The sequence below is a fragment of the Fusarium falciforme genome, chromosome 5, assembly GCF_026873545.1.
Source record: "Fusarium falciforme chromosome 5, complete sequence".
NCBI lineage: Eukaryota > Fungi > Ascomycota > Sordariomycetes > Hypocreales > Nectriaceae > Fusarium > Fusarium falciforme.
The window spans coordinates 3,724,674-3,738,154 of record NC_070548.1 but is presented as its reverse complement, the minus strand read 5'-3'; the positions used below and the strand labels follow the sequence as shown (position 1 = coordinate 3,738,154).

At 51.1% G+C, this 13,481-nt stretch overlaps 5 protein-coding genes across 5 annotated transcripts; 1 reads left to right on the top strand and 4 right to left on the bottom strand.

Moving 5' to 3' along the window:
• Positions 1–91: 91 nt before the first annotated feature.
• On the bottom strand, positions 92–1,475 carry NCS54_00739000 (Hypothetical protein; the record flags this gene model as incomplete). Its single annotated transcript, XM_053152821.1, has 3 exons — positions 92–1,299; positions 1,361–1,385; positions 1,437–1,475. 3 exons carry the CDS (start codon positions 1,473–1,475, stop codon positions 92–94), a joined length of 1,272 nt encoding a protein of 423 aa, XP_053008796.1.
• A 126-nt stretch (positions 1,476–1,601) lies between these two features.
• NCS54_00738900 (Hypothetical protein) lies at positions 1,602–3,351 on the bottom strand (the record flags this gene model as incomplete). The annotated part of the gene is made up of 2 exons (XM_053152820.1): positions 1,602–1,700; positions 1,801–3,351. The coding sequence occupies 2 exons, from the start codon at positions 3,349–3,351 to the stop codon at positions 1,602–1,604; spliced, it is 1,650 nt and encodes a 549-aa protein (XP_053008795.1).
• Positions 3,352–7,938: 4,587 nt separating this feature from the next.
• Positions 7,939–8,499, top strand: NCS54_00738800 (Hypothetical protein; the record flags this gene model as incomplete). The annotated part of the gene is made up of 1 exon (XM_053152819.1): positions 7,939–8,499. One exon carries the CDS (start codon positions 7,939–7,941, stop codon positions 8,497–8,499), a length of 561 nt encoding a protein of 186 aa, XP_053008794.1.
• Positions 8,500–8,673: 174 nt separating this feature from the next.
• NCS54_00738700 (AA-permease domain-containing protein) lies at positions 8,674–10,461 on the bottom strand (the record flags this gene model as incomplete). Its single annotated transcript, XM_053152818.1, has 2 exons — positions 8,674–9,865; positions 9,929–10,461. The coding sequence occupies 2 exons, from the start codon at positions 10,459–10,461 to the stop codon at positions 8,674–8,676; spliced, it is 1,725 nt and encodes a 574-aa protein (XP_053008793.1).
• A 1,686-nt stretch (positions 10,462–12,147) lies between these two features.
• On the bottom strand, positions 12,148–12,832 carry NCS54_00738600 (Nitroreductase domain-containing protein; the record flags this gene model as incomplete). The annotated part of the gene is made up of 2 exons (XM_053152817.1): positions 12,148–12,471; positions 12,524–12,832. 2 exons carry the CDS (start codon positions 12,830–12,832, stop codon positions 12,148–12,150), a joined length of 633 nt encoding a protein of 210 aa, XP_053008792.1.
• Between the last annotated feature and the right edge of the window lie 649 nt (positions 12,833–13,481).

Genomic DNA, 13,481 nt, shown 5'->3' with positions numbered 1-13,481 from the left:
TTTCCTTTTCTCTACGGCCCTCAAGCCGTTGATGATGCCACCCGCCGTATCCAGCCGCGCCGTGTCTTCAGTTCTAGCTTCCGGTGTAGCTTTACAAGATCAAGACAGGGTCCAGATCATCATCGTCAGAAGGCTTCAATCCTATCAGGTGAGTCTCAACACAAGACCAACATGGCTGTTTCGGAAGAATAACGGCATGTCTCCTTAAGCGGATGCTAACCCCCACGGCAGCGAGCCTTCCTAGCCAGTTCCCGGATGTTCGAACAACAGAGACTGCTGCATCAACGGGCGGCGTAAGTAGTTCTTCCCAGTTATCCACTGTGGCGGTTTGCGGGAAAGTATCCGGAATCGTCTGAGATGCTGTGTGCTGTTCCCGGTCACTGCATGTAACACGAGATACCAGCGGGTTACTCAAGGCCGATAGAATGTCGAGATCGCATACCCATTCCGAGCTGTCGTAGACCTGGACCAGAGTCTCCCGGAGGGCACTCGCTTCATCAATGAAGTGTTCATCGTGGTTCAAGCCAGGCAACCTAGGCTGGTACTGTGTGAGGGTCAAGTGCATCGACGTTTTCCAAAAGTTGTCCTCGAGTTGTCCTTCGAACGACTTGTGGTTGAGAACGGTCCAAGCCTCAGGTTTTGACTTTCTGATCCTTGGCTCTGGCGGTGGGATGAGGAAGGACAGTCCTGGCTGTCCTATGTTGCCGGGAACACGCTTGATTTCAGTCTCGACGGGCCTTTCGTAAGGGTCAGCCATCATGGGACTAGCCACAAAGATGGAGTTTCCATATGTCATAGCGAAGACATTCTTCAGGTATCCGACGTCATAGATGCGGCCCGACTCAAACATGGCGATGCAGGCAAATGCTTGGGGCCGCGAGAGTGTCAATCTCATCGGTGAATAGCCGCCATTAGACAAATCTCCTAGCCACCGGGCATCAGTGAGTGACGTGCGTGCAACAATTGAAGAGTCGACGGTTGCTTCTGGCAGACGTGAATACATCTCAACTGCCGCAGCACAGGCCCGAAGCGGTTGGACAAAGTTGGGATACTTTGCTGGGAGACCGATGATGAACCATTTCGTCAGCAAATCGTGATCAATTTTATCATGCTGAAAGACTTTTTGGAATGTCTCCCCTGTGATGAAATTGTCCTGGAGTTTGGTCTCGCCCTTGGGTCGGTCTTTGAGAGGATGAACGTTATTGTGCTCAGACATCGGACACGTTCTAAGTATTCCGGCGCGCGTATTATCGCCGACGCAGAATTCAAGCTGTACGAAAGTCTCTCCTCCATCTATTCCTGGCAGCTTGTCAACCTCACGAGCCCGATAAAGCATCTAAATAGGGGGTTGAAAACTCACCACTTGCAAGTTGCGTCAGGGCGGCCTGGAAATCTGTCCCGTTCCCAAAATCTGATCCGTGCCTTGATTGACGCACCGGCAGGCAGATTTCTCCTGTGTTTTGAATGTAGTTCATGCGGTGTAGTATAGGACCCAACTGACGGCTGAGGCATGGTTTTGCCAGGTCCCAATGACAGATCACTGAACAGCCTGTGTCCCTGAATGCAATTACAGATCTTATCAGAGCCCTTTGTCTTTTGGCCTAGTCGCATCGAATGGGATCTTCTTTCTCTTCGGGATTTCGCAGGTCTTCCCGTAGAGCAAGCTTCACCACAACCGCAAGTTCGTCCTCCAGTTTCCACTGGAATCCATCGTATGTGCCTTGCCTGGCTTTGGGCAGTTGATGGATTCGGTCGGCGAATGAACCCAGACTGATTGCTTGCTCCAAACTCTGAACTGACAGGTTTGATAGTCGCATATTCGTAATTGTAGGCATTCTGATCAGGGTAGTACCTGATAACATAATTATCGCTTGACAGGCTGTGGTCCTCTGCGAACTGTCTCAAATATCCTATGCACGCTTCAGGGCTGTTCAGCAAGGAGAACAAAGACGGGATGTAGCACAGCCCGAATAATGGCAGAGGACAGGATTCAGGCGCACAGAGAAACCCGGGGTGACGACGACCATGATTGACCAATTTGATAGCAGTCTCCCTCTCAACGTCATCTCCAGATACGATGTCATCTGCAGCCATGAGAAGTTGTCCAATCCAGGAAGTCTGAGCCGTGACCTCCTGCATCCGGAGCAATTGCGACTTTCGTTGTGGTGAATCTTGCGGTGATCGCTCGGGCGAGCGCAAGGCATCCAACAATCGAGCCATGAGGTTGATGTGGTCCAGGACTGACCTGTTGAAACCTGTCCAGGTAGCGAAGACACATCCAAGTAGAACGTACCGGAATTGATCCATAGATATCCGTGTAGAGTCCACGCTTAGGGTACGATTTACGAGGACGGGTTCGCCATAGTACCTCAAGTACGCTAGTGGCAGGGACCATACCACGCTGCCGGCCGTCTCGGAGGACCTCTCAACGTCCACCGTTAGGATCCCAGAGCCAAGAATGAGCGGGTCCTTCTGATGAATGACATCGGGCCCACGGCTCAAAATACATAAATCCGGATACAGGTGCCAGGAATTGATGGCCAAGAGAACAGCACCATTCCGAACCCTCTGTGGGATGCCCTGAATAAGGGAATCCATCGAAGACATTGCATCCTTCCAAGCCGTGATAACACTGTCGTATGGATCGGTTGAACTGTTGACCGGCATCCCAGCCTCGTCGGAATACAAGAGGGCGACATTTCGTTGTTCAGCCATAGCTGCATGCGCCGTGTTGATCCAGGACCGAGCGCTGTTGTCCCACGCTGCCAGCTCGTCTCTCGTGAATTCTTGCTGGGTTGCAAGTGCCGTTGCAATGGCCTTGACTGTGTCTCTCTCTTTGTCGATTGTGCTCTCAATTTCTGCTTTCCTCCTCTCGATAAGCTGCAACCAAAGAGCAGTTGACTCAGCACTGTCAAATACTCCGGCAATCATAGATGCCAGCAGGTGAATGGCAATCGCATTTGTGCCAGAGGTTGCTGCTGCCCACAAGCTTGCCGTGTCGGTCCCAATAAATTGGGAGAAGATACCGTGCCTGGCTCGCTCTTTGGGATCGATGTGCTCCCGCTCGCAGATTTCGGACACGCGCTTGCCATAGGCCGGTAATAGGTGCTCGGTTGGAGGCGGAACCCCATCAAAAAGGGCACCCAGCTTGCGGGCGGTTCGGTGCAGCGTACCTCTCTCGGCATTCTCTCTTCGCACATCGCTGAGGCTGTTGTCGATGCCTCTGAACTCCTTGGGGGCCTCCAGCCTGATGAGAGTAAAATCGAGATTGAGATTGGCGGCTGCAAGAGAAAACTCGTTTTGGATGCTGGCTGCGCTAGCAACCAGCTTGTTGACGAGGGAGTTGGCCATACCAGCTTAGTCTGTGAAAGGAGTAGGCATTTACTATCACGGACCTTCCAGTACTGCCATCGTAAGATTACCTCGAGCGGGGAAGTGTCGACAGAGCGGGGTTCTTGCTATGTGGTTGGTTGTGAACAACCAGGATGAGCTGGCTGTGAAGAAACAGGCCAATTTTGCAGTGAAGAATCAGGCTGAGGATCATCTTCATCTTCACACTGTGTGTACGGTTGTACCGGGACTTGCAAGGCCTTCACCTAAGATAACGGATCATACAGACTACTCTAAAATAATGCCATGGCTTGGTTCCCGACTGAAACTGATACCCCGGCAGGATAGAACATCACTTTTCTTAATCTCGTCGTCTGGCTGGGTGTTGCGACACACAGCTGCACGTCGATGCCATAATCTAATCTACTCTCTACTACCTGCCTCGGACCAACGTTTAGGTTACAGTGTTCTTCAATTGGGTTTTCATGTCCGCACGTGTCAACAACTGTGTTCTTTGTTATTATGGCTGATGGTTTGTCTTGAAAGCGTCACCAAGTTCACCGAAAGCCTGATTAACAGAAAACTCGCTTCGGGGTTCGATAACTTTGCTACACGCAGCCGGAAACATCTCTATTGGGTTACAATGACTGAGCCTGCGCTGCACAACCCCCATGTGGTTATGAACAATAAGAATCTCACCTCTTCTCTTCAGCTCGTGATCAGTCCTTCAGTTGTTTATTTATTCGCATGAGCTTAGTCACAGAAGCAAGGAGCAACATTGTCCACAATGATATCCCAGCCTGGATAACACCACAATATTCACCCTTTATCGGTACAAAATCATGACGATAGACTCTCCCTGATTCACCCTCTTCCCAAATCTTCCTCCCGAGTTGCGCACCCAGATATGGCAACATGCCCTGCCAGTCATAGGACCCGCTCTGTGCCGACGCAGAGAAGGGCTTTGGCGCCCACGATACCTCCAGCCAGGCGACAAGGACTATTCGACAGAGTTGCCAAACGTCTACCTTGACTTTCGTCCCGACTTGGTGATAGAGATCCCGGTGGAGCTACCCCTCATGCTTGTCAACCGCGAGGCTCGTAGCGTCACCCTGGAATGGGCTCGCGAGTATGACATCAAGATACCCCCCGAGGCGATAACTACACTTGCATGCGACCATTTGACCCTCAAGTGGATATAATATACGTCTAAATCAGCCAGATGACGGATTTTCACATGGCGCCTGATGAGCAAATGTTTGAGGATAAGCTATATGGGAGCGGAGGGGTTATGATAACCGTAAGACCTAAAAGAGTTGCGATATCTGAGATGGCTTTTCGAAAGGACGACGTGGAGCCCCATACCCCCTCCCTGGAAACCTATGCATCCCACCTGTATATTATTGTCGGAGAACAACGAGACTCTGAGGGGTGGAAAGTTGACAGCAGTCGAGGGAGATCCGTGATCTGGAATCGCGAGAAGCTACGTTTTGAGATGGGAGAAGGCGACTTTATTACAGATGAAGGGCTTTACAGGATTTTAGAGGAGAACAAGAAGTATCTTTCAAAACATCTCCGCGATTTTGCTGACCTCGAGATCAAACCTGCGTTTGCTGTTAGGAGGTGAACTGGTTTTCGATTACGGCTTGCCCCGTTGGGCGCGGAGGACGACCGGCCTTTAGACTAGCTATAATCTTTAGAAAGAGAGATATCACATGGAAAACTCAGTTGTGAGAAGACCGGAGGTTATTTTCCCCGGGTAATCTCACGGATAGAGGTTATAGTGTCTAATACAGCGTCTCCCTTCAACAAACACCAGATGCGCCGTCATCGTATAGGGGTTAGTACATCAGTTTGTGGCTCTCTTGAAGCACTGAAAACGCAAGTTCGAGTCTTGCTGACGGCAATTCATTCTTTTTGCCATTTCTTCCTGTTTTGGGGGCGTCCAGCCTGCATGGGTTATGAATCATGATGATACGACCATGGCATGCATCCACAGTTCCTTCATTTTGAGATGAGCGGTAAATTATGATAGAGCATTCTCTTTTAGGGTATTCGAGCTCTGTCAGGGGTGCTGAAGGTGTTGTTGTAACCCTCGGCCTGAAGTATTGCAGGGCTGAAGTATCATCGTCCTGAATCGTTAGACTACAGCTTCTTGCAAAGTGAGTTGCATCTACGGAATATCGCCTCACCCTATTGCATTAAACATGATAAAGAATCTAATGTATATAGGCGTCAGCAGCTTTCCGCCTATTCCCCATCCATGCTATGGTAAGGCTGAAAAGGTTGCATGGGGCTGGGCCACGACCTTTCCGTTATGCACGTTTCGTAAATTTCCTGCACGTATCGTCAACTTCCCTGCTCATATTTATTTATCAGATGACATACATATTCTTTTACAATAATTAATACGAAAAACGGACCCATGCAGACAAAAAACGCCATTTGCCACCTGCATCCCAAGTCAAAGCCACCAGATGGCCATATCAATCGGGCGACTATTGATTGATTGTCGGGTAAGATTTTCATGAGCTAAAGGTCCCGTGAAACCGCCATTTCTTGGCATTCCGACGATCCAGACGATATGAGAGGCCGGAATGGACAAGCTTATATTAGGATCTGAATCCCTGTCGAGAGCTGAAAATAAGCACGGCAGGGATCTGCTGTGTTAGTGCACCGCCTCACAGAATGAGTCGACACGCATATTAAATGGTTAGACGTGCCCACGTGAGTTATTTACCTCACCCTCGACATCATTTTCAGTCAAGATGCGCGTTGATCTGTCTGCTTCGGTTCTTTGTCTGTTGTCTTCGCACTTCTTTGACTTGGCTGCGGCTAGACGAGGAGGAGGCGACTCTAGTGATGGAGGAAGCAGTGGGGGGAGCAGCGGAGGCAGCAGTGGAGGTGGAAGTTCTGATGGCGGTAGCTCTGGAGGATCGTCGGGTGGTGGAAGCTCTGGCTACCCCTACGGAACCTCCAGCTATCCTAACGGCTTGAGCGACAAGTTCACTTGCGGTTTGGGAGAGTGCGGCTGTCAACAGCTCCAGGAGCGAGAGATGCTCTTCGGTCTCCCAGGTATCTACTACAACGGCACTATCACCGTTCGACATCGCATCAAGGACAGCACAGTGTGGGAGCTCAAAGGAGCCAATGGCTGCGGCAACAACGACGACGACGAGAAGAAGTATACCTATCCGGCTCTGTTCGTGGCGGCGCCCAGAGGAAACAGCTCCGATGTCAACCCTTTCCACTGGAACCTATACGGATTCCAACCTGCGGACCAAACCAACCAATCGCGGGGTCCTTACCTCGACGTTTATCAGCGATGGGTTCAGATCAGGTCAAGCGACTTTATTCTATCCAAAACCTCGTATGGCGGCTCCTTCGCCTTTGATGGCTCAGATGCCCTTTATCGAAACTCGGATTCCACAGACGAGCAACAGACCACACGCGTCTATTGGGACACCAAGATTACCGACTGGGACGACGACAAGTTCTCAGCTTCCGCAGAATACACCAATGTCCCTCCTATCCCCGACAACGCGTATGTTCCTTACAACGACCGTTACGACGTTCGCTTCAGCCAGTACTTCACCCTCAGCGATGTCTGCGCATACAACCAGACCACTGGCTCCGGAGCCCTATTCAAACCCCTTCCACCCAGTAGGATCCCCAAGGGCAACGATTACCTCAACACCACGACTCCAACTTTCTGGCTTAGCAAAGGCGCCAAGGCCGATATGAAGGACATCGGGGCAAATTCAATGACCTTTTCGCTGAAGCACACCATCAAATCGGCTTACCCGTACATAAGCGACCGACAGGCCATCTGCGGAAGAAACGAGGACCTCACCTTTGTTATGTCTGAGGTTTTCGAGCGGTCTTACTTCAGAGAGATGCTCACGTACGAGGACTACGATGTGGTCTGGACGATGGATCTGGACATCAGCATCGAATTCAAGGGCGAGATTGTGAGCGAGAACAGCACGCGCATCACGGGAAGGCAAGACGGCGACGTCCTCTTTGCAAGGGTTTACGCAACACCAAGGCCGTCAGGAAGTTCAGGAGGATCAACAAGCTCCGCCATATCATTGACTGAGCTCTCAAGCGTGGCTACATGGGTCGTGGCCGTATTCAGCATGACGCTACTCGTATTTGTGGCGTGAGGGGGAGAGGAGAAATATCTAATCAATCAATGAAAATCATTACCCTAACTTAGGTATCTTTGTACCTAGTAACGCCGCGTTAAGCATATATACCCGCTTGTTCGACTAAGCGACTCGGCCTTGAGGAAGCCTCCGTAGCTCCCACCCCCACCTCTTGGTCTCGGGATGGGATTAGACTTCTGACTGTGCCCACGATTCATAAGGCTGCATCGTACGCGCATGCAGCGCGTCTCTCAGACCCAAGATACAACGACTCTGCTGATGAGCTTCATTCCGCCCATTGACGTCACTTGCCCCTCGTGATCGGCAGTGGCCGTAGCAGCACCTCACAAAGCTGCCAAAACAACGCACGCGCTACCAGTGAAGCACTCTGACTCAGGTACTGTGGATGGCTACACGCGATTGACTAGTGAGACACTGACAAGAACATCTCAGGCTTGCAATGCGGTCACAGTATCGCTTCTTCATCTCCATCCCCATCCCAAACACCCTGCCACCCGAGATTGTCCTCAATTTCATCCAGACATACACACCCACCCTCCAGAGCAATCCTGTAATCGCCGACTTCGCGGAGAAACCCACAGATATCGACGGCATCACCAGTGACCCCTTCTTCGGTCCTCCAGACAACACCCTCCGCACGTTTGAGATCCACGAAGTCATCACGCTGGCCCCCGGTCTACGAAAGGAAACGAGGTGGCCGACCGTCTTTCAGTGCACCCCGCATGGCATCCGATCGCGTGCCAACGCTACCGCGGGCATTGTGGTCTGGGCTGAGTGGGTAGTCCGTCCGCGCCAAGATTCATCGGCGGCATCTCCAATTGAGCCTGGAAACACTCCTAGTACGGAACGGACGCTGGGGGAGGAGTGGGAGCTGTATGAGGAGGTGACCATCGAGGCCAACCGTCTTGTGATGCCCTTTGTTTCGCGAACGTCGAATGATGTGCATCGTGAAATTTGTCACAAAGTGTTGGACGAGGCTATGAAAGGATATGTCAATTGAAAGCCGATTCTTCATATATCCTTCCCCAAATCAAGCTAACTATCGGGTTGGCTTATCTCTAGCCTCTTCGATGATATCTCTTCTCAGCGTCAAAGCCTCGGTATGACAGCACATCATCTCTCGTTACCCACTTTCCGGATGCAGCACATCCTCGGCTCGGTATTTACACGTGATCTAACAAGTGATCGCCTCCTCGGTCTTGTTCTTAGGCTTATTAAACGGAAGAGATTGCCAACAGTCCCTAAAGAATCCGACGGGACGATCAGGGGTGGCCTCTTCGTAAGCGGTGATATAGGGAGCATCCCAAACAAGATCGACCTCCTCTGGCTTGAGCCACTTGGTGCCCTTGACGTACTTCCATCCAAAGAATAGAATTGGCATCAGGATAACCATGGCATAGTAGGTAAAGAAGGAACCGACGTCCCAGGGAGAGAAACTCTTGTATCCGTAAAAGGTGATGATAAGAATCTCCCAGACCAGCGCCAGCCAAGCAGAGTACGGCTGGAACCAACCACGGTAGGGAAGGCTCTTGCGGTCAAACTTTTGCACGACGGTGGCACGGTGGAAGCAGATGTAGGTGATGGCGATGACGATGTAGTCGACAATGGTGCATCCCGTAGCCAAATTGATGAGCCAAGTTAGGACCTGGGCGGAACCGCTGGACATCTGGAGGAAGGACAAGAAGGGGAACACCATGACTACGGCGACACAGTAGATGGGAACGCCCTGCTTGGTGGTCTTTCGGAGGAACTTGGGCGCGCGGCCCTCGATGGATAGTCCGTAGAGAGATCGGATGCCGTAGTAAGTGACACTATTGCCCGCGGCAAAGATGGTGGTTGAGATGAGTGCCGTAATAATGTGAGGCAAAACACCAATGCCTAGGTTACCCATAGCAATGATGTATGGAGAAGCGGCCGCACTGCCACTATGCCCAGTCTCGCCATTGAAGATGGCCGTCATGGTAGGCTCGTTGAAGGGAACGAGAATACCAACAGCAATAGCTGAACCGATGTAAAAGACCAAGATACGCAAGTATACAATCTTGTAGGCCGTCTTGATATAAATTCGAGGATGTTTAGCCTCAGCCGCGACAATCGAGACAAACTCAGGTCCAACACAGGTGAACGATGCAGCCCAAAGAGCAGCCAAGAAGCCCTCAAACTGGCCAAGCATACCAGTTGACGAGAACTCCGCAAAGGCGCCAGGGTTCTTCCAGTAGCGAAAACCATATACGTCGTGTTGAGGGTTCCCGCCGACCATTGTGATAAAGGTGAAGAAAAGGAGGATGAAGAGGAGGACGACTTTGCCGCCGGAGAGCCAGAATTCGGATTCGCCGTAGACTTTGACCGTGAAGGCGTTGAGGAGACTAGATAAAGCTGATAGTTAGCAACGGAAAGTCCACAATATCCATCAGTGTGAAGAGACTTACCCATAGAGCACGATGCAGCCGCCGCAGATTGCCGCAACAGGAATATTATCACTCCAGTAAGACAGCACCAAGCTCAAGGCAGTAATCTCAAAAGGGATGATAACCACCTGATACAGGAAGAAATTCCATCCAACCATAAAGCCAAGAGCATCATCAACCCACTTGCCAGCCATGCGAATAAAGCCACCGCTGACGGGCATATAAACAACCATCTCAGCAATGCAGTTATTCAGCATAGCCAAAAATATGTTGTAGGTAACAAATGCCAGCAACAGGCTCGCAGGACCGGCTTTGATGAGGACTCCACCGATGCTCATGAAAAGAGCAGTACCGATGGAGGCACCGATGGCAGACAGTTGGACCTTTCGGTTTGTCAGACTGCGCTGGAGACCATCCGTGTTGCCGGTCTGGATGTAATCATGGCTTCCATCAATCTCTGGCTTAGTCTCAAAGCACTGAGGTGCATCTTGGATTTTTTCGATTGACACCCGAGAGGTAACGGAGCCAGGGATGGAATCCTGTGTCTTGGACATGATGTCGGCCTTGAAGCCAGGAGAAAGGTAGACGAAGAGAGTAGGGAATGAGAGCGAGTATAGACGCAAAAGAAAGTCGAGAATTCCGGAGAGACTGCTTGCCTTATATCTCTTGGCAACCACATTTTAAGCTATGGCCCATCTGGTGGGGGATACGGGGTCTCCGGGGGTGGGGAGACAAATCTTGGGGAAAGGAGTCTCCATTCTGGAGGATTCCCGTCACCTCCACGGCCCCCAGATTCTCTACCCGGGGGTGTTTCCATGTGCAAAGTGAGGGCATGAGTCATTCATTTGCCCCATGGTTCGTGCGGGGATAGTGATCCCATGTGTGTCTGTATGCCTGGTAGTTGTTGCGCATCACATGGAGTTCATTTTGGCAGTAAGGGAGGCATCCCCGATACTTTTCTGAGAAGCCAAGACTTAAATCTCTGTCTAGATCTCCTAGCTACCCCCAAAGTCTCCTCCTGATCCCATTCATACTGATCCGTTGTCCCAGCTGCTTCACCCTTGGTGGGTTTCCCCCGCGGTCTCCAGTTAGAACGTTGTACCTTCAGCCAACCAGACACTCTGCTATTACGTAGACCCCTGATGGAGAGAATTCAGCTCTGGAAACCCGAACATCAGCAGAGTTTTTCGCATCCCCTCGGATCCTCAAGCCGCATGCCATGTAAGTGCCATTCGACAAGCTCCCCGCCTAGTTCGAGACCATGGGGACTTGATGAAGCTAACTCAATATGGGCATGTTAGCCGGCGGTAGCATGTAGTATGTCGTCTTCTTGAAAACCGAGTGTCATGATTACAAGTTGTTATTGCGTATAGACGAGAGGAAATGGCCTTTCATATTCCTTGATCAAGCGCGTACTAGGACTATGAAGAGATCCGTCTCTTACTCTCGGGCAGACTGAGCATTTTCTCAACCAAGTGAAACCCTGCATGTAGAATGTAGACAAGCTCTTAAGAACTGTGGTTGGGAATAAGCCGCTGCCTATTCGTTGAAAGCTGGTGCATGATCCCTTATGTTTTTTTCCTACTATCGGAGAAATCGAAGCCAACCCTAAGCTTCTCGAAAAGTTCTGCGGGGCTCGTACCTGAACAACCACATTGGCTGTTTAGGTTACTGCTAATCCCGAGGGTATTCCTGGCATGACAGTCCCTGGACCAAGACATGCCGATTTCTCCCGAACATCAGTCAGTATTTCACTCGTGCAATGACCACTTGGGAGACGATTACTCTCCGGATCAATCCGTCAAACATTTTCTGGCTCCGATGGCGATATCCCCAATCTGTCAAGGGAGAGTTTTAAAGAATCAAAGGTGTCCACCATTGACGGCTTCGGCATCCGAGCCGAGCAGGGCTCGGGATGCTGTTCTCCACTTTCTTGGCTCAACCCCAAATGTGGGCATGCGGAGTTGATGGCGGAATTGGCGAATAAGAGTGGAAGTGAAAATGGGCCAATTGCTCTAGTCACTTCGGCTTTCCCCCCCTACGACTTGAGGAGGGCCGAGTCAGCAGGGGTCTCGGGACGTAGACTCAGGCACAAGGGGTTGATATGGTTGACTATGCTACAAACAGATACCTGGCATCACTCAACAAATGATTTTGCTGGGTGGCCATACCAATAGTAGGACTGTGAATGCTTTCTAATTGTATCTAGGTCTACTTTAAATACCAGACGCTTCTCTAATTTACTTGATAATCTTAAGAGTCTCGCTAAGAGGCAACTTCCCAGGAACCTCGGGATGAGGCTGAGCCAGCTCGCCAAAGTTCAGGTTAGCCTTGAGGCTGTAGTCGTCGGGAACCTCGAGGAACTTCTTGAGGGCAGCCTCGACAGGGGGGATGGCACCCATGTGCTGAAGGTTGGCGCCGAAGCCCTCGAGCTCGAGGGCGGTCCAGACGAGGATCTGGGCCATACCGCTGGCGTGGTCGGCGAATTGGGGGAACATGTGGGCGGCGGCCTGGTGGGTCTCTTGGGAGCTCTTGATTGCCTCTCCGCTGTCCCAGAACAGGACCTATTGCATTGTTAGCATGCAGTCACGAAGTCGGGCTGATGAAAAGACATACGGAACCGTAAGAGTTCTTGAAACCCTGGAAGCGGGGGCCCATGGCTTCCCAAACACCAGGGCCAGCCCCCTTGAGGATAGGCTCGGCGGTCTCGATAACTACATCCCAAAGCTGCTTGTGCTTCTCACCGAGGACGAGGGTGATGCGACCGGGCTGAGTGTTGTAGGAGGAGGGAGAGAAAGAGAGGACCTCAGAAATGATCTTCTCAATACGGTCGTCGGAAACAGGAGAAGTGTCCTTAAGCCCGTAAACGGTTCGTCGGTGCTTGGCAGCAGCGAGGAACTGATCGGCGGTGATGGAGGGAGACATGGTTGTGATTGTAACTGGAAAGTGAGAGATGAAGATTGAATTGAACTGTTTGTTTAGAATGAGTGACTATTTCGTGAGAAACTCGACTCATATTTAATTCAATCAATTCAATCGTGTCCAATTCATCGACGGGGCTGGAGACGCGATTCAGTCCGAGGCTCCGGGCTTGCCGATTTTGTAATTGCCGCGCGCGTCGGGAGAATTATCAATCAGGGACCATTCACCGCCACGACACATGGCACAAGATGCGGTACTAGCAGAGGGGAAGATAGCTGATAGCACCAACAATTCAGCCACTTTTAATGCCGAACAATCCAAAAGCAGAATTCTGAGGGTCAAGTCCCGGGAGCCGGATCGGTCTTTCGGTCCCCTGATATTCCCGTTCAACCTGAACCAGGCGGTCAGGGAATACGACAGCACCCACAAAGACGGCGAGACCATCTAGATCGCTGCAGGAGAAGTATTATCGTCACATAATGGAAAAAGCCTCAGTCGAATACGACGAGATCCCATGCCTCAAAAGCTTGAACATCCAGACCAACGTGGGGCCGCTCGGCGACTTTACACAGCTAGACTAATCTAAACCCCGATTTCCCGCGCGCTTGTTGCCATCATCATGGAGACTGTACCCCTGACGGAGAGGGGTTTA